General features: G+C 42.7%; 1 protein-coding gene across 3 annotated transcripts in view; it reads right to left on the bottom strand.

Moving 5' to 3' along the window:
* Positions 1-24,828, bottom strand: part of Oxsr1 (oxidative stress responsive kinase 1) — a 91,038-nt gene that overhangs the window by 58,649 nt on the left and 7,561 nt on the right. For all 3 annotated transcript variants that reach the window (XM_063265654.1, NM_001108194.1, XM_063265655.1), the window contains exons 2-3: positions 12,802-12,914; positions 2,024-2,132 (exon numbers count right to left, since the gene is read on the bottom strand). In XM_063265654.1, coding sequence (XP_063121724.1) covers positions 2,024-2,132; positions 12,802-12,914 — 222 coding nt within the window. The remainder of the gene's footprint in view (positions 1-2,023; positions 2,133-12,801; positions 12,915-24,828) is intronic.

The following is a 24,828-nucleotide window of genomic DNA, read 5'->3' on the forward strand; positions in this document are numbered from 1 at the left end:
AACGCTTCTTAGAATACTGATTGACTATAGATCTAGGGAGAAAGAGATACAAATGTGAATCTGAGAAGTTCTGAACATGGCTGGGAAGACAGCAAAAAAACAGCACCAGGACCTCCGTTCAATTCCCAGAACCCACTTGAAAGAAAAGGCTGGGCGTGGTGACTGCACTTGTAATCCCAGCCCTGGGTAGGCCTTACAAGTGCAGTAAAGATTCCTGGGTAGGATTATAAGAGCCCTGGGGTTTGCTGGCCAGCCAGCCTAGACTACTTGGCAAAGACCAAGGCAAGGAAAGACCCTGTCTCAAAACAAGGAAGGTGGGCATCTGAAAAATAAATAAAGTTGTCCTCTTACCTACTGACACAGATGAACACAAACACACAAAAATAGAAACATGTGTGCACATGTACATGCGAACATACACACAAACACAGAGAGAGGGGAGGGGACGGTGAGAGAGAGCTGGAATCAAATAGCAAGGAACAGGCTCTATTCTAAGCTTGCTCCAAACCTGAAACCTTCCTGCCATAGACTCTTACATGCTCAGGTACAGGCGTGAGCCATCACACCCAGCTCAACAATCAGCTGTTCTAAAGTTATTTTAGATTTGCTTTCTGTGAGTACCTTCCTGGAGTGTATAAAGAAAGCACTGGATCTCCAGGAACAGGACTTATGGATGGCTGAAGCTACCATGTAGGTGCTAGAAATGGAATCGGTCTTCTGCAACAGCAACAAGTTTTCTTAACTACTGAGCCATCTCTCTCTAGGCCAACAAACAATTCTTAAAGGGCCGGCAGGCATGCGTGCTGCAGTGCACATGTGGTCCAGACACCTCGCAGAGCTGCACTCTCAGCCAGCCTTTGCACAGGTCCCAGAGACCCAAGGAGACACTAGGCTTCCACCTCCCAGCAAGTGTTTCACCAGCTGAGCCATCTTGCCTGCCCTCAATCTTTTTGTTCTGCCTTTTTAATGGGAACCATAGCAGAGATTAAAGAGCCCCAGTTAATAAGGCAGGGTTCCTCCTTTAGAAAAAAAAAAAAAATCAGGGGGCTGGAGAGATGGCTCAGTGGTTAAGAGCACCGACTGTTCTTCCAGAGGCCCTGAGTTCAATTCCCAGCAAACACATCGTGGCTCACAACCATCTGTAATGGGATCCGATGCCCTCTTCTGGTGTGTCTGAAGACAGCGACAGTGTACTCACATAAAAAAATAAATAAATAAATAAATAAATAAATCTTTAAAAAAAGAAGCTTATATTTACAAAAGAAAAAATGCAATAATAAAAATAACTTCTAATGAATTATATGATTTAAACAAGGACTAAATGCTAAAATAATAAAATGTAAGTCCTACACGAATATAGAAAATAATGCCAAAGTTTCATCTCACAGATTACCTGATAACTACTAGGAAAATGGTTTTCATCGAGAGGCCTGTGTTGTCACAACCTTAAACAAACAAAACTAAGATTACTATTAAAGACCCACTTAGATAGTAAGCACTTCCTGATGTGGAGCACTGTGGAATGAACACTGCAGGTCTGCGATATTCAGCCTGAATCTGATCAAGCTTTCGATCTACACTCAATAAGCTAGAAATGGAAACACAGACTATGAGTGACATCAAAACAGAAGCATCAAATAAATCAACATAAATGGACAAAATTTTTCAATCAGTTTACGTCCTGAAAGAAAGGAGGAGGAAAAGAAAGGCAAAACAGCCAAATGGAAAAGTGTTAACCTATCACAACTACACACTAGCATCTGTTTCACTGAAACTACACTCTCAGTATCTCCTCAAATGCAAAATATCCACAAAACCCTATCAGGATGAGAAAACTTTTTATTCATTGATTTTTTTTAGATATGATCACACTGTATATGTAGCTCTAGTTGACCTGGAACTTGATATGTAGATCGGGCTAGCTTTGAACTCACAGAGTTCTGCTTGCCTCTGCCTCTTGAATGCTGGAAAATATTAAAATTTTAACTTAATGAAACTTAGCATTCTACTGCAGTCTACTCACCTCCACTTAGCAGCTTCATGACCAGCCACAGCTCATCTTTTACCACAAAGGATGTGTAGTAAGACACAATGTTAGGATGATGGCATTGACTCATAGCTTGGATTTCTTTCTACAAAGAAAAAAATACACGGTCATTGACTAAATTCCAGCTTAAAGCAATCCCTACCAATAAGCAAGTCTAGATCTGGCCACCCCAAAACTACATTACAGTCTTTCCTGGGATTTCCAAGGAACTAGTTTCTTCCTGAAGGCTAAACTGGAACCAGGAGTCAGGCCAAGCTGCACACGTCTCTAATCCTGGCACTTGAGGAAAGGAAATGGACAGTCTGACCAAGATGCACAGGAGGCCAGATCCTGTCTCAAAAGGCTAAACCAAGCCAGGTGGCTGTGATGGACGCCTTGAATCCCAGCAGAAGGGAGGCAGAGGCGAGCAGATCTCTGAGTTTGAGGCCAGCCTGGCCTACAGAGTGAGTTCCAGACCTGTTAGGGCTACACAGAGAAACCCTGTCTCAAAACCCCCACCTTCCCCTCGAGGCTAAGTCAGAAAGTGTGGAGGTTTCTGTCCATCACTGCTGACTCTACTCCTTGCACACACTGCACTAAGAACCTGAGACTACAGACACACATTGCTTATCACACAGGCATCCCTGAACAGCCATCTTAGAAGTCAAGCCCACAGTGAGTCATTACTAATAAACAGAAGGAAGGGATTTCTGTCTGTGGCATTGTTTTGTCTTAAAAAGGTATCAGGTGGCCTAATTTTTACACCAAAGAGAAATACACTGAAATAGACAAAGTTATAAACTAAATGCAGAGTAGTGGACCCTGTGCCAAAGCCTAATTCTACCTTGGGTTACGAAATGTAAATGAACAAAGGATCACAAATGCTTTAAAGAACTGAGTGAAGCCAGCCCATCTGTTCTCACCCTCTCCCCCTGCCCCACTCCTATGACACAGACACCAGACTTCAAGCTTCTGTCTCTGGACCTACAGCTCCCTCTGTATCACATAGTCCCACAGCATCTTCACTTAGGAATCTGGTTTCAGTGGACGCACTTTTACCATTTTTCCAGGCATCACGGTTCGTCAGGTGATGCTGTAGCTGCTTCTGCTTCTTCTACCACCACCACCACCACCACCATCACCACCACCACCACCACCACCACCACCACCACCACCACCATCATCATCAAAGGCACTGTAACAACTTTATTCTTTCTGGATGGGAGAGGCCTTAGACCAGAAGTTCTAAGAGCCCATAACTTCAAAGCACCTTCTTGTGCACCTTCTCCCCTCAAAGTATATAAATACTACACGGTATGTCATGTGCTTAACTGTCTGGTTCTTTCAGACTGAGGGCTACATGAAGGTGTGATGGCACATGTGTGCAGTCCTAGCACCTGGAAGGGGAAGGTAAGAGAAATAAGAGAGTCTAAAGGACAGATTCAGTTACATAGAGATTTGTCTTAAATATTTATTTTATTTTATGAGTATGAGTATTTTGTCTGAATGTATATCTATAAGTGTCTGGTGCCTGTGGAGGTCAGAAAAGGACATGAGATCCTGGAATTGAAGTTATGGGTGGCTGTGAGTGATAATGTGAGTTGAAGTTGAACCTGGGTCGTCTAGAAGAGCAGCCAGAGCTCTTAACCACTAACCTCGTCTTCCAGCCCCTACTAGAGTTTTAAGGCCACCCTTAAGGCTACATAAAACCCTATCTCATAAAAATAACAGTTACTGAATCCTGTCTTTCCCAACCATCTTAGAGCTGAAGATGTAAGCTCATTAGGAGAGCACTTGCCTAACATGTACCAGATCCGTTGTTCAATGTCCAACATACACACATACAAACACACACACACACTCACTCTCAGACATACATGTATACATACACATACATGTATTGCTTAAAATAAAACCTACATGGGCTGGAGAGATGGCTCAGTGGTTAAGAGCCCTGACTGCTCTTCCAGAGGTCCTGAGTTCAAATCCCAGCAACCACATGGTAGTTCACAACCATCTGTAATGAGATCTAATGCCCTCTTCTGGTGTGTGTGAAGACAGCTATGGTGTGCTCATATAATTTAAAAAAAAAAAAAAAAAAAAAAAACTCTTTAAAAATGGAGCCTACGGGGTTGGGGATTTAGCTCAGTGGTAGAGCGCCTGCCTAGGAAGCGCAAGGCCCTGGGTTTGGTCCCCAGCTCCGAAAAAAAGAAAAAAAAAAAATGGAACCTACACTAATTTTTAAATTATTCTTATTTGGGGTGTGTGTGTGCGTGTGTGCATGTGTGTGTGTGTGTGTGTTCCCATCAAAGTCAGAAGAGGGCAATAGATCACTTGGAGCTCTTACAGTTACAGGCAGTTGTGAGCCACCTGCCTTGTGTCCTAAGAACTGAACTAAGGCCCTCCAGGAGGATAGCAAACGCTCAGAACCACTGAGTCATCTCTCTAGCTCCTACACTCACTGCCTAGTTATTTTCTGTGCACACCTCCTCACAGAACTGTAAGCGCAACAAAAAACTAGGAGTATTCTCTGCATTTACCATTGTGCCTGACACACATGTACACCTCTAATAAATATTTGTTGAATGGGAGAAATCTGTTGAGAGGAAAGTTTTATACGGCTTTCCATTTACTCATACATGCCTTCTATTCTTGGAATAGAAAGGTTTTTCATTCTTTAAAAATAATAAATGAAATGTTCAGCAAATGTTATTTTTTCATCTTTTCTAGTTAAACGCAAATTTATTTGTAGCAAAGACCTTGTACATATTTTGCAAGCCCTAAAGACACCAGCAGAGGCTTTTGCAGGGCTCCTTAACTTCTAAACCTCAGTAAATAGGAAAGGAAAAGAAGGAAGGAAGGAAGGACGGACAGACGGACTTGCCTATTTATGGTTAGACAGGACTTCAGGTAAGACATGCATGTAAAAAGGAAAAGATGCACAGCATGTACATGATAAATTAGTAATGATATCTAATATTACAAGAACCAACAGGAAAAGCCAGCGAAGATACGGAAGGGTGGTAAAGAATCTGTCTGGAGGAGCTAGGAGCTCAGGTTAGCCCTACAGACTGTGAGGAAGTAGCAGCAGTGTGGAACAGAAGGCAAGTGACCTCCACCCCAGACCCACTGAGCCATATTCCCAACCCATAGGAATACTGAAGTATGACAGGATGTGGGAGACATATTTAAGGGACAACTGTTTCACTGCCTTAATCATGTACTGCCTTGCTGGCCTTGCCCTACACTCTTTATTTCTGAGGACAGGACACCAGCAAGGCAGAAGTTGTTCTAATTGAAGCTGGTTGGAGCTCAGGTGGCTACTAAAAGACTGCCAAGATAACCCCTAACTTCAGCATAATCCCATGCCAATGTCAAATGTCACCCAACCACAGAAAATAACCTCCCTAGAAAATCTCCATCCATACCCAGGAAAGGTCCATTTCTCCCTTTTCTTAGCCTGACATTCCATTGTCTTTTACATCTAGTTACGAACTCCCAGCCCCCAACAGCTGGAGCGCTGATCTGCAAGTCTACCTCCTATTCAAGTCAGCAAAGGGTCTTAAAGGTCCACAAGTTCAAGAGGAAATTAGAGCCCAGTATGGGATAAAAGCTAGTTGTATAAGGGCTAGAGGGATGGCTGCAGTTAAAAATGTATATTGCCTGCTCTTTTCAGAGGACCTGAGTTCTGTTCCCAGTATCCACATTGGGCAGCTCACAACAGACATTAACTCCAACTCGCAGGGATCTGGTATCTCTGACCTCTGCAGACACCCACATGTATGTGCACATGCCCGCCATCATATACAACACAAACATACACATAATTTTTAAAATACTAAGTCTTTTTTTTTTTTAATTGATATCAGGCCAGGCATGATGGCACATGCCTCTAATCACAGCAGTTGGAAGGGAAGCACAGAGAGCTATTGAGTTCAAGGCCAACTTGGTCTACACAGAAGTCCAGGCCAGCCAGGGCTACTGTGAATCCCTGACTGAAATGCAAAGAAGCAAACAGCAGCACAATGATCACTGCAAAGGTGCTTGATTGAGCAGCTCATACGTGCATTTATTACGTGTATTTATTACGTGTACCAACTACGCCAGGCCCAACTGCTGACCACCACAAATCCCCATAAAACCGACAGACTGGTAAAGAAATTAAAGAGTACCATGCCAACAGAAAAATAAATAGCTTGATAAAGAAAAGTATTAGACATCAAGAGTCCACTAGAGAGACACAACTAGGAGGCACAATCAGCAAGCTCTCTGAAGTCCTGCTGCACCGACTGGGAAAAAACTTTCCATTGTTTATTTATCTGGAACCAGATAATAAAGAACCTTTTGAGTATATTAAAAATTTAGGGGGTTGGGGATTTAGCTCAGTGGTAGAGCGCTTACCTAGCAAGCGCAAGGCCCTGGGTTCGGTCCCCAGCTCCGGAAAAAAGAAAAAAAAAATTTAGCCTTTACCCTAACAGCTAGAAGACATCAAAGGTCTAACCATATATGTTTTCACAAATCACTCTGGCTGCAATTTAGGAAATAGAAGCAACTATTCTCCATATGAGTTAGCGGTACTGGAAGAACAACAGCTCATTCTTAGGTATGGCAAGAGCCCTACATTACATTGATATTAGGGGAAGTAAAGAGAGCAGCAGGACTCTTACAAATCTTCAACTGTCTTTAAAGGCTTAAAAATCAGCGGCTCAGTGAGAGAGCACTTGCTTAGCACATGCCAGGCCAAGGTTCAATTTCCAGTTTCAAAGTTAAAAAGGCAACACAGAGGAAAGGGAGGAGCCAAAGGTAAAGAAGAGCTGTCAACAGCAGACTTGCAGCTGCTGAGGGAGGGAGGCCAGGGACAGCAGAGACATGCAGTGTGCCAGCTGCAGCTTTATGTGGTGGGCTACCCTCTGAGCTGAGCCTGAGGAACTGCTTATTTCCAGAGTTTTCTAGCAGGAAACTACCAAGGACAATAAAGACTAACAGAGCCTCAACAACCCTCCTCTTCTAAAGTGTCAGAATCTCCCTCCACCATAACAACACCTGTTCCAGTTATGCCTTTTCTCTCTGAATAAACACAAATGCCATGCAAGTGTGTATCATTCTCACTTAAATTTCCAACAACCTCCTTATGACCTACCTAATCTACCCTTGCTGGTGAGACTGCTTCTTCAAAGTGTTTTACAGTCAGTTAATGTCTTTCTTTTTTCTTCCTTTCTCTCATTTTTTAAAAGATGGAGTCTAACTGTAGACCAGGCTGGCCTGGAACTCAGTGAGATCCACCTGCTTTTACCTCCATAGTAGAGGATCAACGGTTTGCACTCCCACGCCTGGCACAATTTTATTTAATTTATTAGTTAGGATTGAACCTAGAGCCTGACATAACAGACAGGCACTGTAACACTGTACTGTACCTCTAGCTTTTAAACTTGTCCTGGCCTCCATTCTTGGTTTGTTTGTTGTTGCTGCTGTTGTTGTAGTTACTGTTTTGAGACGAGTTTCTCTGTGTAGCCCTGCTGTCCTGGAACTTGCTCTGTAGGCCAGGCTGAGCTAGAACTCAGACATCTGCCTCCCTTTGCCTCCTGAGTGCTGCTGGGATTAAAGAAGTGAGTCACCACCACCTTCCCTGCTCCATTTTTTTAGGTAATTTTTATTTATTAATTTTTATGTGCACTGGTATTTGGCCTGGATTTATGTCTATGTGTGAGTTGGATCACCTGGAACTTGGGTTACAGACAGTTGTGAACTGCCATGTGGGTTAGAAATGAATCTGGGTCCTCTGGAAGAGCACCTCCTGCTCTTAACCTCTGAGCCATCTCTCCGGCCCCTCCCATTCCTTTTTAATGATGGCTTTCTTTGTTTATGAAACTCACCTTAATTTCTATGATTTACACAACTTCCCATTCAGACAATTCAGTCAGTTCTTCATCCATATAAAAAAACTACGCCTCATGAAGTTCTTGAACCAGTACTAACACATTTTCTGTCTGAAAAATTTGAGGTTTTTATTCTTCTGTCACTATTACTACCTACACATAGGGCCCCGTTACCTCAGTGAACTGTCCAGTGGACAGCTGTGAGTTATACATAATTTATAGGTCCCCCCTCAAAAAATATAAACACTGGGGGCTGGAGAAATGGCTCAGCGGTTAGGAGCACTGACTGTTCTTCCAGGGGTCCTGAGTTCAATTCCCAGCAAACACATGGTGGCTCACAGCCATCTGTAATGAGATCTGATACCTTCTGGTGTGTCTGAAGACAACAACAGTGTACTCATATATATAAATAAATAATCCTTTAAAAAAATATATAAGGGCTGGGGATTTAGCTCAGTGGTAGAGCACTTGCCTAGCAAGCACAAGGCCCTGGGTTCGGTCCCCAGCTCCGAAAAAAAAGAAAAAAAAAACTATTAAAAAAAAATTATAAACACTGAACTTTAAAAAAAAAAAAAAAAAAAAAAAGGAGTCAGGAGGTGGCACACTAGAGAGAGGCAGAGGAGGCAAGCAAATCTCTGAGTTCCAGGCCCAGCCTGGTCTACAGAGCAAGTTCCAAAAAAGCCAGGTTTACACAGAGAAACCCTATCTCAAAAAACAAAAACAAAACAAAATGAAACTAATAGGCCTTATGACCTAAAACAGATATTGAAAAGAGGACCTGAGTTGAATCCTAGAATTTACCTGAGGCCTGGTGACATGCCCTGGTAATCCCAGCACCAACAGAGGAAGAGCTAACTGGATCTCTAAAGCTCACTGGCCAACTAACCTCCCCTAACCTGTGAGCTGCACGCCAGTGAGATTCTGCCTCAGAAACGATGTTGAAGGGACCTGGCTCATCAGTTAAGCACAAGCTGCTCTTTCAGAGGACTTAGATTTGCACCAACATGTGTCTCACACGTGTGTGTCTCAGTAACTCCAGTCCCAGGGGGATCTAATGATGTTTCTTCTGGCCTGTGGGGGAACCAGGCAGGCACACAGTACACAAGCATATAGGCAACACTCATACAAATAAAGCTTTTTTCTTAATGTTAAAAGACTGGGATCTTTAAATCAAACACAAAAGCTACTGCTGACAGCTGCCAAGCAAAAATGCCAAGGCTGACCTCTGACCTACACACACACACACACACACTCTCTCTCTCTCTCTCTCTCACTCTCTCTCTCTCTCTCTCTCTCTCTCTCTCTCTCTCTCTCTCTTTTCTGGTTTCCCGGTTTCTACAGGAACTCCAAGTTGAACACAAACTTAGGAATGTCAATGTCAAGCAGGGATGCACAATGAAGCAGCATTTGCTTTTCTGTCCTGGGTTCCCTCCCTTGATACAGTTATTTCAGTTCCATCCATTTTCCTGCAAATCTCACACCCAGATCAAACCCGGGCCTTCATGCACTTCCTGAGCTATGTCACCTCACCAGCCTTGTTTGGTTTTTTGTTTTGTTTTTCTTTTTTAAGTAGAAAGGTTTAAGCAGAGCATAGATGGGGGATGGAAGAAATGAGGTGGTTGGGGGATAGTTAACTAAAACAAAGAGTGTGAAAACCTTGTAACCACATTTGAAAACATGCTCACAAAACAAAAACTACTTGTTTCAATGGAATCCATCACGTCAAACAAAAACCTATCTTAAAATAATGTAAATAAATGAAAATAATAAATGGGTTTGGGGGTGTGGTGGTTTGAGTAAGAATGCCCCCTTACACTAACAGATCTGAATGCCTGACTACCACAGTAGCACTATCAAGTGTGGCCTTGCTGAAGATTTGTGTCTTTGTTGCAGGAAGTGTGTCACTGGGGATTGAGCGCTGAGCTTTTAGACGCTCAAGCCAAGTCCAGGGTCTGTCTTTCTCTCCACCGCTGCCTTCCAATCCAGATGTGAACTATCAGCTACCTCTCCAGCACCACGTCTGCCTGCATGACACTATGCTCCCACCACAGTGACAGTGGACTGAACCTCTGAACTGTAAGCCAGCCCCAGTAAAATGTTTCCCTTTATGAGCTGCCATGGTCATCATGTCTATTCACATCAATAAAAACCCTAATACAGGGCTCAGGATCTTGCCTAGCCCAGATTAGCCTCAAGTTCACTATGTGGCTGAGTATGACCTTGAATTCCTAATCCTCAGGCCCTACCTTCTACATACTCAGAGTACAAACTGTACACAAACACTCTCCGACCAAAAAAAGCAAATGGCAGATAGACAGTGGTATATCTTTTCTTCTTCTTCTTCTTCTTCTTCTTCTTCTTCTTCCTCTTCCTCTTCCTCTTCCTCTTCCTCTTCCTCTTCCTCTTCTTCTTCTTCTTCTTCTTCTTCTTTTCTTCTTCTTCCTCTTTCTTTTTTTTTGGAGCTGGGGACTGAACCCAGGGCCTTGCGCTTGCTAGAGCGCTCTACCACTGAGCTAAATCCCCAACCCCCTTGTTTTTTATTTGTATGAAATCTGTGGGCATGTATGTTAGTGCACAACATGTGAATCTGGTACCTTCACAGCCAAAAGACATCAGGTATCCTAGAACTACAGTTCAGATTTACAGCTGGTCTCTAAGAACTAAACCTAGGTCCTCTGGAACAGCGGCTAGTCTCTTAACTACTGAGCCATCTCCTCAGCACCCACACACTGGAATTCATAAATTACAGTTTTACTAAGGGGAAATATTTTTATTTTAACAGAATTAATTCAAAATTCACCTACTGCTTTTATCATCACTGCTGGCCCAACGTTCAAATGGTGCCCTAAGATACTAGTACAACTGTTCCGCCAAGGTCTTGAAATAGGATTACAAGCCTCCCCCCCAACCAATGCTCTCCTACGGAAGTGACCAATGACTACAGCAACCACTGCTTACTTCCGTGCACATGAGCATGCATGCATACCCCCATGCTGTGCTTACAGACGGACATCAGATGGACAGACATCAGAGGCCATCTTTACCTGCCATGCTGTGCTTACAGACAGACATCAGATGGACAGACATCAGAGGCCATCTTTACCCTGTGGGCCCTAGAGGTTAAACTCAGGTCATCATCAGTAAATGCCTTTTTAGCCTACCCCCGACTTTTCTGTCACTAACTGCATATACCATTTTAAAATATACTTTACCTTTATTTTACTACTTTATGTGTATAAATATTCTGTCTACATGTATACTGCACGCATGCCTGGTGTTGATGGAGGTAAAAGGGCATCAGATCCCCTATGACTGGAGTTACCTATGGTGGCTGCCATGTGGGGACTGAGTGGGTTCTCTAGAAGAGCAACAAGGGTTCTTAATCATTGCACCAACTCTCAAGCCCCACTGTAAATACTCAGGAAAAAATCACTATAAAATAAAAATATCAATACACCCAATATGGCAGAGTACTGCTTTTGAATACCATACCGTTTGGGAAAGCCCACCAAGGGGCTGATCTATTTCTCTGTTAAGCAAAACAAGCAAAGAACAACTCACAGGATATAAACCTCAGCAGTGCAGCATTTACTAGCATACACATCCCAGATCTGACTGCTAACTCTGCAAAAATAATAACAAAATTTTAATAAATATGAAATGAACTAAGCATGGTAGCTCACACTTTTAATCCCAGTTCTTAGTGAGCAAAGGCAGGCAGATCTCTGAAAACCCAAGGCCAAGCTGGTTTACAAAAAAATTCCAGGACCACCAGTATGATAAAGAGAGACCCTGTCTCAAAATATGATTTTCAAAGCTAATTTTCCTTGCTAAGCACTTACTATGTATTACTCTGAGACAAGGTCTCTACATAGCCCTGGTTGTCCTGAAACTCACTTAAACTGTACTGCTAATCCAAGAATATACCAGAAACACAAAACAATCCCTGTGAGGTTGCTTCTTTTAGGAATGGGGGGATAGAGAATATCAATCCCCAGAACCAACATAAAAGCATGACTCAGCACATGCTTTAATCCCAGCTCTGGGAAGACGCCGGGGCCTGACTGTCAGCCAGTCAAGTCAGTTAGCACGTCCCAGGCTCCCTCAAACAGTGAAGTGGAAAGCAACTGAGGAAGGCACCCAGCACTGACTCAGCACTGACTCTGCCTACCTATGCACTTGCAGACCCACTAGTGGGTAATGTGTGTGTGAGCAAACTCTAAAAGAAGATATAAGCCAGCATGGTGGCACACACATGCCTTTAATCTCAGCACTCAGATGGCAGAAGCTGATGGATCTCTGTGAGTCTGAAAGTTCCAGAGTAACCTGAGGTATATAGTGAGACCTCGTCTCCAAACAAACACAAAAACCAAGTTTGTAAAATAAGTAAAGGCTCCATGTTCTCTCTCCTCATCTTACATCAGTGTACAGAGCACACACTGATACTATGTTTCTCTAAGGCCAGCATCTTTTAAAACATTCTTGACCTAGGAATCAAAAATCCACAGTATTACTTAAAGAAGTAAGAACTAAGTAAGCACCATATGTATAAATAAGAACAAACATCAATCATACGATACAACACATGCTCGATAATCTATGTACAGTCAGTGGATACTACACACACATTTACTAAACCTACATGAGTAAACACACAGCTGCACAAGCCAGTCCCTGTAAAGAACAACTATACAAAAAGAGCAAAATCATAAAAATGCTGGGAAATTAAAATAATCAGTCCAGAAAAAAGTATGTATTAAAAGTTATCCTCAGAGTCATAAGATTGTAAGTAATTTTTTAACTTACTTTGATTTTATAAATTTTATAATAATCATTAATGAAAATAAGTCAAACTACAAGACCATATTTCTCCATTTAGGAAGTATGATATATACATACCAGGAGCTCATCCATGCTCGTCTGACACTTCTCCAGGTTTATCCGTTTGATTGCCACTCTCTCCTTTTTGGGGGCACAGTAAGCTGCTTGGACCACAGCAGTTGCTCCACTCCCTGAAAACAAACACACAGTAAATAGATACATACATAAGGCACGGCATTTCGAATCCACACACAGTTTCAACAATGACGAGTAAGCCTGCCCGTCTCACAGTGGAGGACAGACAAGGAGAAACACCCTTGAGAGCAGAGAATACACTTCGGAACTCAGGGCCGTAAGGATTCCACCTGCCACCAAGCCTCACAGCTGAGTTCAAACCCAAGGACTGCGTGGTGAAAAGAGAGACCTGATTCCAACAAGTTGTCCTCTGACCTCCACATTCATACACACACATACAAGATAAAGAAAAATGTAGTTTAGAATTTTTTTTAAAAAAGGCCTCAGCTATTTCATATCCATAGCCAATAAAGAACAGTGTAAAATATGAAAATTCATTAGGATTCTAGTTCTGAAGTCGGATAGCATAGACCCATACTTCTTGTTCTTTTCTACATAAAACTAAATACCATAAAAACAACTGAAAAATAACCACCAAAGGACTCTGAAGATACAGAAAGGAGGTAGATAACCTAGAGATTGCAGGACTGGGAAAGTCCATGATGAGTTCACTGCCTTCTCCTCTCTCCCATACATTCCAAGCTGAACAGCAGAGGCCTGCACCCCAGAGAAAGAACAGACAGACAGCATACAAGCTAGGAAACTAGAAGAGCCTGCCCTCTGGCTACAGGTCTGTAAAAAGGGCAGCTCAGCATAGAACTAGTAGTCAGCCATTCCCCTGTCCTCATCCAGGAGAAGCACTGGTTCAAAGGACCCCAGCAGCATGGACTGGTCCCTACTCTACACCTGTAAGAGTGGCAGGTGCACACCTGCCTGTGTCTGTGCACACCTGTGGCAATGCCAAGGCAAGCAGCCTTTTATAGCACTTCAGGCCAGGACAGCTCCTGCAGTCACGGAGCAGGCCCCAGTGGACCTGAACAACATTGCAAGAGCACTGAACACTACATCACCGTGAGGATTACAGTTCCTCACAACCATCTGTAATGGGATCTGATGCCCTCTTCTGGTGTCTGAAGTGAACTCATATACATAAAATAAATAAATAAATCTTTTTTCTTTTTTTAAATAAAAGCACATGCTGGGATGCTGGGAGCTCAATGATGTACAATCACAGGGGAGAGAATCCGTGAACTTTGAGTCAAGATCAATAGTTCATCTGAACAACAAAGAAAATGGTCTGAGGAAAAAGCCTTAGGTAGCAGTAGAGTAGCAGCAAGGCATCTATATTCCATGTGATACATAAAATAACGTCCCCAGTCCCAAGACATAAATGTTCTAGTCTCCAAAACCTACAAGCATTTTACATCATTTACATCATTTACATCATCATCATCATCATCATCATCATCATCATCATCATCATCATCATCATCGTCATCATCATCATGCACTGTAGGGCTGGAGAGATGGCTCAGTGGTCAAGAGCACTAGTTCCCAGCACCCACTTAGTAGTACACAATCACCTCTAACTCCAATTCTAAGGGACTCAAAGCCCTCCTCTGGCTTCCAACTGTACATAAATATACACGCAGGGAAAACATCTACATATAAAAGAAAATATTAAAAAAATACTTGCTAGATATTACCAAATTAAAGCTCTAAAGCCAAGCATGGAAGTGCACAACTATAATGTCAGCACTCAAGCAGCACAAGCAAAAGATCAAGAGTCGTAGGCCGGGGCTGGGGACTTAGCTCAGTGGTAGAGCGCTTGCCTAGGAAGCGCAAGGCCCTGGGTTCGGTCCCCAGCTCCGAAAAAAAGAACCAAAAAAAAAAAAAAAGACATGGGAAAACCTAAAAATATACCAGTCTAACTCTGTGAAGTCCTGCATCAAAAATCCATATCGGCAGCTTTGCTTTATTTAAGATGTTCAGAACATGCAGATTGAGAGAGAAAACGGTGGCTGCCAGGAGCTGAGAGGGTGAGTGGAAGTGACTGAGTTGTAAGCCGGGCTTATTCTTTCTCTTGGTGATAATTACAAAACACCCTGAATGCAAAAACTTTTAACCAAGTGTACATTTTAAAACGGCAACTTTTAACCACGTATAATGACACACACTTCTGATCCTAGCACTCAGGAGGCAGAGAGGCAGGAGAATCTCTGTGAGGCAGCCTGATCTACATAGCCAGTTCTAGAACAGCCAGGATGACATAGAGACTCTGTTTCCAAAAAAAGTAACCTTCATCTTATTTTCTTAGACTACTACAGCCTCTACATCCTGATCCAATAATTTTGAAAAGAGAATGAAGCAATGCTTCAAAAACCGCAGCTCAGGGGTTGGGGATTTAGCTCAGTGGTAGAGCGCTTGCCTAGGAAGCGCAAAGCCCTGGGTTCGGTCCCCAGCGGGGGGGGGGGGGACACCAGACGGACACAACGTAGCTCAGCCACGCTGTCACGGTGAAGAAGCTGAACTAATAATCTTCTTTAATATTTATTTATTTATTTATTTATTTATTTATTAGAAGTACACTGTAGCTGTCTTCACGGTGAAGAAGCTGAACTAATAATCTTCTTTAATATTTATTTATTTATTTATTTATTTATTTATTTATTTATTAGAAGTACACTGTAGCTGTCTTCAGACACACCAGAAGAGGGCATCAGATCCCATTACAGATAGTTGTGGGCCACCATGTGGTTGCTGGGAATTGAACTCAGGACCTTATGTTCCTTGGTTTCCCTTCTTGCAGCCAACTTCCAAACAGAAAGTTCAAGGCATTTATCAAGCCCTTTAAGGTTGTGGAAATGTTACAACTTTAATGTCATTCACACTCTCCTTGCTATAGCTAAAGGACGCTCTATCTGACGCTAGGCTCACCCTGGTACCAACCAGCGCTCGGCTCACCCTGGTACCCACCAGCGCTCGTCTCTGACTCCAGCCCCTGGAAGATGTTTCCCAGTCACCCTGACTACGTGAATCCCACTCAAAACTACAGCCATGCCTACCTCCTTGTTATGTGACTGCTTTTGCTTCTGTAACTTGCTGAAGCAGATTCCCAAAGATAATTTTGAGTTGCCTTAAACACTTAACTTGGCAGAATAGAACAGTCTTTTGCTTGTTTTATAGATACTGAAGGTCTGTGTGGTTTTCACCTTTAAAAGTCCATCCCCATAACCCTCCTGCATGGTAATATCAAATGTGGCTCAGAGACTTTTATCCGGCTAGCAGCTCATCAATAAACCTTTATCTATACTTGGACTAAGGCTATGGTCTTTTCCCAGGAGTTACAAACTCCCTAACATTTGGAGCCCCCCCCCCCCCCCGACAAGATCCCTGGGAGATCATAGACTCAGAACCAAGGGTCTGGGATAGGCCCCAGAGATCCAAAAATGCACTAACTGGACTGTCTATGGTCTCTTCCCATGGGTCACAAACTCAGCAACACTCTTTGTCTGCCCGCGCATCCCTCCCTCCTCCCCTCTCTGGCCCATATTTGCCTTCCTGACTGACTAGGTCATCTTGACATCTTACCTAGGTGGGATCCTCCTCCCCCAAATATGACATGATGTGCCTTTGCAAGTCACTCCTCAGACCGCCCAACTGCTTGACCCTGCACTAAGCACTTGGTGGCTGACTGAGCACATTCACTTATTTTCCATATGTAATTTATTTCCGCACCACTTCCATGCACATCATGTGTCTTCCTTCTGTCTTTCTTTCTACAGATTAATCCCTGTGATGTCCTCTTTTCAAAGCCTTCCTCAAAGCTCACCCATTTTTAAGCAGTACCACTAAACAGACTCAAATTCACACTGCAGCTCCACTCGCTGCTAGGGATAGAATAAATCTCCACTTCACAGTCACGTGCCCAGCAGAGAAATGCTCGGCTAATGGTTGCTACTATTCACTAATTTATCCACTACGTGATTTTAGTCATTTAAACTGTTCAAACACATGTATGTCTCAAGTATCATTTGGGCTAGGGTGAGCGTATTAAGGTTAAAAGGACTTAAATCTTCACCAAAACACAGAACGACACATTTTCTCTACCAGCTCTCTAATCTTTACAAATTTCACTGAAATTACATGGGCTCCACTCCCAACATTTTAATCACCAGTATGATCATACGGTAAACTTTTCTCTTGTATAGTGAGCCCCAGATGGGAACACATTAAAAACTACAGGCAAAGAGTCATTATTAGATTTCCTCCCTCCTTCTCTATTATCTTATCTTCCTCTCAAATATAAAGCATTTTCAAAAACTGTTGGCAACTGAGTGGGAGGAAGAGTGCTTTATGTATTGCAGAGTAACTACAGCAATGAAAACAGCCCTTGGTACCCTGCCAGACACAAACCTCACAATGTTCCCATTACTCTGGGGGAAAACTGCCTAGGCCTAGACTCCCTTGTAACAAGCTTTTACTTTCAGTAGAGTTTAACTTTAATAAGATTCAGAATCCACCTGTAAATGTGTTATTGGGGAGACAGGTCCATCCATAAAGTGCCTGCTACAAAAGCATGATACCTAGAGCTCAGAAACCCATTAACTACATGAAAGCTGAGCATGGGAGCACATGCTGGTCGTCCTAGTGCTGGGGAGACAGAGACAGAGACAGGAGGGTCTTTGGAACCTACTGACCAGCTAATAGAGTAATGAACCCCAGGTTCAGTAAGTACCTGGGTCTCAAATACAAGGTGCAGAACAACTAAAGAAGGAACCCTACATCGACACCTGCCTTCACATGTGTGCTACACATTGACGTGCACACATACTACACAAAGAGAAACTTTTTACATTCCGTTCTTCATTTCATGTCTGTGGATGGATGTTTTGCCTCCATGTACCTGTGTGCACTGTGTGTACTTGGTGCTTTCAGGCCAGAGCAGAGCACTGAATCCCCTGGGACTAGAGTTACAGAGGGTTGTAAACTGTCACATAAGTGTTAGGAATCAAACCCATATCCTCTAGAACGAGCAATGCTCTTAACCACAGAACCATCTCTTCAGTCCTCCAAAACTACAATCAGCAGCAGCAGTAGCAGCAGTGGTGGCAGCATCCCCAGAGGACAGGACCATCTAAGATGAAGCCAGTACAGTGGTACTGAAAGGACTGGGATAACATCATCCTGTTCTAACTACATTCTGTATTTGCTGAGACAGTTCCCAACCCGCTATACCTCCCCAGCAGTTACATACACCATCCTGTTCTAACTATATTCTGTATTTGCTGAGACAGTTCCCAACCCTCTATACCTCCCCAGCAGTTACATGTGCCTTGGCAATACACTTGAGAGTGCCACATCCTTGACCATGTTCCAGATATATTAACCAAAATAAAAAGTAAACTAAAGAAACTAACAAAGGTGTAAGTAAAGAGATTGTTATGTTATAGCTGAAATAATTATTACACCCTGACAGGAACAAACATTTCAAAGTTACTTTTACCCTAAGTTAACTTTAATTTAAATTATGTTCTTTGTGGTTTTTGCCTTTTAAAATTCTGTACCCATGCTTGGTCACCAAGAGACTATTCTGAAGCACAAGACCACCCTTGGTCTGGCCATTAAAAACTCTGAGTGAGGGGCTGGGGATTTAGCTCAGTGGTAGAGCGCTTACCTAGGAAGCGCAAGGCCCTGGGTTCGGTCCCCAGCTCCGAAAAAAAGAAGCAAAAAAAAAAAACAAAAAAAAAAAAACAAAACTCTGAGTGGTTTGGCCACCATTGGTGTCGGTAACTATCCCAGTGGATCATGTCATTACAGGTCTACAATCCAAGTGTTCATCAGGATGAGTGAGGAGGATCCAGTTCCAAGGCAGCCCAGGCTCAGGGAGTTCAAGGTTAGCCAAGGTTACAAAGTAAAACCCCATCTCAACAACAAAACAAAACCCTAAATGTCAGGAAAGAGTATTGAGCAAAATGCTAAATAAAAGGATACCCAGTTAACATTTTCTGCAAGTAAGTGTGAGTAGTCATTAAGTAGCTAAGTCAGTGCCCTGTGTGGGGTCATGCCTTTAACCCTAGCCTTGCCAGGCAAGAGTGGGGTGATCTCTGGGTTCCAGGCCAGCCTGGTTACATGGGGAGCTCTAAGGCTACATAGTGAGAGCCAGCCTCACAATTAATCAATCAATCGATAACAATAAGCTGAAGATAGTGGTGCCTGCCTTTGGTCTCTCTGATCCCAGCACTTGGGAAGCAGAAGCAGGCAGATTTCTGTGAGTTCCATAATAGCCTGGTCTACAGAGCTAGTCCCGGGATAACCCGGGCTACACAGAGAACCCCTGACTCAAAAAACCAAATAAATAAATTAAATAATGATGACGATGATAATTTTCTTTCTATAGGTTTTAGGGGTTTGGAGGTCTTTTTTTTTTCTTCCAGACAGGGTTTGGTTTCTCTGTGTAGTCCTGGTTGTCTGGTTGTCCTGAAACTTACTCTGTAGACCAGGCTGACCTAGAACTCAGAGATCCGCTTGCCTCTGCCTCCTGGGTGCTGTTTGTAGGTGTCAATGAGGAAGTATGGGCATATTTTTTTCATCTTACACAATTTATGTTTTTATTCATAAGAAAAAAGCATTCTTATTACATTGAAATGAAATAATTATAGATTTCTAGGTTTGAAAAATGTAGAAAGGGTTCGGTCCCTAGCTCCGAAAAAAAGAAAAAAGAAAAAGAAAAAAAAAATGTAGAAAAAGAAATTTGATAATTTTGTTAATTGTTCTTTTTTTACTATTTATTTATTATTTATTTATTTATTATGAATAGCGTTTTCAGACACCAGAAGAAGGCATCAGATCCCATTATGGTTGAGAACCACCAGGTGGTTGCTGGGAATTGAACTCAGGACCTCTGGAAGAGCAGTCAGTGCTCTTAACCTCTGAGTCATCTCTCCAGCCCTGTTAATTGTTCTTAAATTACAAATCAACTCACAAATTTAAGAACATGATAGATAGGCATGGTAGTACAGCCTTTACTCCTAGAACTCAGAGGCAGAGGCAGATGGTTCTGTGTGAATTCAAGACCAGCCCGGTCTACACAGTCAGTTAGAAGCCAGCCAGGGCTACATGGTTGAGACCCTGTCTCAAGGAAAAAAAAAAAAAAAAAAAAAAAAAGAAGCAGTCTGGAGATTATATATATATCTCCTCCTGCATTCTTAGTAGGATTACAAAAATAACGTGAACTTTAGAATTACCTACTACCAAATGCTAGTAGTTTCCCTGTGACGTCCCATACTGACAAACAAGATTTACTTTACAGTTCAGACAACCCAGCAGCCATCCTCAACTATATGAAGCCAGCAGCACACTTCTGATTTCCGTACCTTCCTTAGCAGGAATTATAGATGCTTTTTCTCTGTTTACCTCTTGAGAAATGATTGACAATGCATTTGTGTTGCCTTCTCTTATGGTTGTCCTTATCTGCATAGCTGTCTAATAAAACACAAAATAATACTATCTCAATACTACCGAAATGCTCTGCAATTTGCTTTTTAAAAGGCTGAACTTCTTTTGCTACTCTCTTGAGTACAACAGGGTTAGACAAAGTATGGATGATTTATTTAGACTCCCATCTATGTACAAACCCATACGGAAAACTTAACCCTCCCTTGCTGTCAGTGAGAGGCATATGTGTAACTCTTGGAAACAAGTAATTGAAGGAAGCTGACTGTGGAAAGAACAATTTTCAAATCATAGAATGACTCTCCTACACAGAGCTTCTGTTTAAAACAATCTCACATCTGTATTATATGTTCACTAGTGATCAAGCTAAGTTTCCAAAGTATTCTCTCCTGGTATCTACAACATTCTCAAATCTATTTCTGGGTCATATAAACTGACTAACTATAAACAAAACCTGAAGCCGGGAGTGGTGACGCACACTTTTAATCCCAGCACTAGTCCGGGCAGAGGCAAGTGGTTCTTTGTGAGTTCGAGGCCAGCCAGGGCTGTTACAGAGACGTCCTATCTGGGAGGGGAGGGGAGGGACCTGAAATGCTAGGCTGAACCATAATAATGAACGGCATGTGTACATATGCAGAAGCACGCTGGAGCTGAAACCTGTAGTTGCCATTCACTCACAGGAAAAAGCCTGCCCGCCTCCCAGAGGACGCCTGCAACCGGAGGTAATGAGAACCCTACAAATGTTGAGATTCTCCACACATAATTATAATATATTTTAGAAATCTCATTATTAAGATGTTTAGAAACCTTATTTCTAAATAAAGTTAAATAAATAACAAACTAAAATAGGCTAAAAATTAAGTTTAGAAATATCATCGCTGTTTTGACTGAGATAGTATCTCATAGCCTAGGCTGGCTTTGAACTCTCTCTGTAACAGAGATGACCATGAACTCCTCCTGCCTCTAACTATGCACTACTATACGATTACAGGAATGAGCCAACACACTCGGCTCTGGGTTTTTTTTAATATTAAGTAAGATCTTTTGTATTGTAACTAAGTAGGTAAACTACACCTCTAATTACAGTCTTTTACAAGCATAAGAATCTTGAACTCAACCTATGCTGTGTGTGTGTGTGTGTGTGTGTGTGTGTGTGTGTCACACACATGAAATAAAAACAAAAGCTGGAGCTGTGGGTTGGGGTATAGCTCAGTATTTAAGAGTCCTGGCTGCTCTTCCAGAGACCCCAGCAACACGGTGGCTTCCAACCATCTGTAATGGGATGCGATGCCCCCTTCTGGCAGGCAGGTGTACATGCAGATAGAGCACTCATGTACTTAAGTAATAAAAATAAAAATAAATAAAAGCTAGAGCTTCAAATGCAGCTTTGTGTTCTGTTATCAGGGAACTCTGGCACGTATGTGAGACCTGCCAGCATCACTGGGTCCTGCATGGGCCCATCACTGAGGGCTGGCTGAGTACAATACCGGGGTTTAGTCAGGGAATCCCCTCTGACAGAGAAGGCAAGCGAGCCATGGGCACTGAGCAGTGAGCGCTGACAGCACAGACAGCACTGACAACCATGACATACAGTGAGAACACTGCAGCCAATCTCACTGTGCTACTCTGAAATTTTCCATTTAAAAATCTCAGGTAATAGGCTAGAAAGATGGCTCAGCAGGTAAGAGCACTGACTGCTCTTCCTGAGGTCCTGGTTTCAAATCCCAGCAACCACATGGTAGCTCACAACCATCTGTAATGGGATCTGATGCCCTCTTCTGGTGTGTCTGCAGACAGCTACAGTGTACTTATAATAAATAAATAAATCTTTAAAAAAAAAAAAGCCACGTCTAATCCTTCCCAAAAGGTTCTACCAACTGAGGACCAAGTGTTCAGATATATGCGCCTATGTGGGCCATTGTCATTCAGACCACCACGGTGGAATAAGAGAACTAACTTACTTACAAGCTGACCTCCACTCCCACATGCATGCCCATACACATGCACACACAGATCCACAAGGAAAAGTTCCTACAATGACTGAGACTCCCACGGCCAAGGTCTTGTATCTCAACCACACTATCTCTAGAATCTTCACCCGTGTGTTACCTCACTCTGCTCTTGCCACACCTACCTCAAGCTTCTCAGAGTCCCGCTCAGTTCCTGCTTAGAACAAGCTTTCTACAACAAACACACCAATTACTGCTTCATGCCCTTCAGGTCTTTCCTCAGTCCTAAGCTGAGGCTTCCTGAGGTGAGGCTTTCCCTGACCTAATCACATTGGCACTCTCACTTCAGCCTCTAGCAACCTGCAATCCTTCATCATAGCAGGACCATATAACTTCAGGAAAGGAAGGATTTCTGGGTTTGCTTTCCCTGTGAACCCAGACCAGTGCCTGGTATACAACAGGTGTACAATAAAGACTTGAACAAGGGGCTGGGGATTTAGCTCAGTGGTAGAGCGCTTACCTAGGAAGCGCAAGGCCCTGGGTTCGGTCCCCAGCTCCGAAAAAAAGAACCAAAAAAAAAAAAAAAAAAAAAAAAAAGACTTGAACAAATTAATCAAATCATGGGCTATTCTTCGGGGAAAGAAACTGCTCAGTTAGGAGAGCATGGAGGTACCCAGTCTTGCTTTACTGTCATTGTCGTGCACACTGATGATAAATGAGCTCTTACTGTTGAGCATCTTACACACCTTTGCTTCCCGTCTAGTCATTACAATAATCCCATCACTCCGCTATCACTGACCCCACAGCAGTACACGCAAAGTTAGGCCTTAGGACTGGGCTAGAGATGACTCAGGTTAAGGCACACAACCATCGTAACTCCAGTTTCAAGAATCAGACACACTCTTAAGGCATCCTCATGTGTGCACAGACCTACACACAGACAAAACACAGATACACAATTATAAATATTTTTAAAAAAATGTAGGTCAACCAGTTAGTGCAAGGCACAGCAGGTTTGTTTTTTTTTTTTTTTTTTTTTCTTTTTTTCGGAGCTGGGGACCGAACCCAGGGCCTTGCGCTTGCTAGGCAAGGGCTCTACCACTGAGCTAAATCCGCAACGGGCACAGCAGGTTTTAAGAGACTGAAACTATCTGACATTCCAATACTCTGCTCTTAACTGGTTCGTAATTATCTCTTGAAATTAACACTAACATTTATTACCTGCTCACTGTTCACCAGGTTAGTTCATTTACTTGCGATGTCATATTTAATTATTTTAATTTTTTAATGTAGTTAACTAATTCTTTACAAGAAAACTCTGGGTATCATTCATCTAATTTTGGGTTGCTTTTTATTTTGGTTTTTTTTTCTTTTTTTTTTTTCTTCTTTTTTTCGGAGCTGGGGACCGAACCCAGGGAACCTAGGCAAGCACTCTACCGCTGAGCTAAATCCCCAACCCCGGTTTGTTTTCTTTTTTAAGATTTATCTATTTATGTTATATATAAGTACTCTACTGCATGATCTGCATGCCAGAAGAGGACACCAGATCCCAAGATAGATGGTAGTGAGGCACCATGTAGTTACTGGGGATTGAACTTAGGACCTCTGGAAGAGCAGACAATGCTCTTAACCACTGAGTCATCTCTGCAGCCCTGATTCACCCAGTTTTGACAAAAACAACATACTAGCTTTATTTTCAACTTGCTCCTATTTTATTGAAGTAATAACGTACTACCCAGTTAAAAAGCTTCATTCCCCAGACCCTTTTGCAATGACCACATTACACAGTTCAAACCAATTAAACAGAAGTAACCAATCAAGGCTCCCAGGAAGAGGCTCTCTGAAAGGTGCTAACTCATCTGTCAAGGCTTTGCCTTTCTGCTACACTCGTCTGGACGATGCAAGTGTGGAGTGAGAGGTGACCATGGAATGAGTCACAGGCTGGGCTGGGAGGTGTGAGAAGTCGAGAGACATAAGGTCTGGAGCACTGGCTACCTCAGGCTGCCTATGTAGGAGAGAAAGTTCGGAACTAAACCACGGCTATTTGTTTATGTTACATGCAGACAAACGCAGTGTCTGCTCTGACTCCAACAAGCTGAGGATCTAATGATGGCCTCACTGAGCTCTCCCACCCAACTAGGCAGAAAACAGATCACCACAGACAGAAAGAACATCAAGTCCTTCACAAGTCTGCATGTGGAAACCACGATTTTAAAGATTCAAATGAAAAGGTCATATTAAAATGGTAAGGAGAAAGTAAAGAATAAAGCTGGAGAGGTACCTTTGTCAAAGCTGGGTGAACTGTATTAACCAAAATCAAATCTTAAAACCAGTCTAAAGTTCTCCAGTTTAAACCTAATTGGAAGTAACCGGTCATTACTCAGACTCAGATATGACAGTAAAAGCCACATGGCACAGTCCTTCCTTGCCTAGGTGGATTCTGCAAGGCTAGTTTTTGTCTGTCATCATGATGCAGTGTTAACACCACCGCCCGCAGTGCAGTGTACAGCCTTATACAGGTATACCCTGACTAGCAGAAACCCTTAATCCACCAAAACTTGACTGAACCTGACAGGGGGAGAGGGGACATGCAGAGATGTAGCAGCAAGGTGCAAAGCAGATTCCA

Source organism: Rattus norvegicus, chromosome 8 (assembly GCF_036323735.1).
Source record: "Rattus norvegicus strain BN/NHsdMcwi chromosome 8, GRCr8, whole genome shotgun sequence".
Taxonomy (NCBI): Eukaryota; Metazoa; Chordata; class Mammalia; order Rodentia; family Muridae; genus Rattus; species Rattus norvegicus.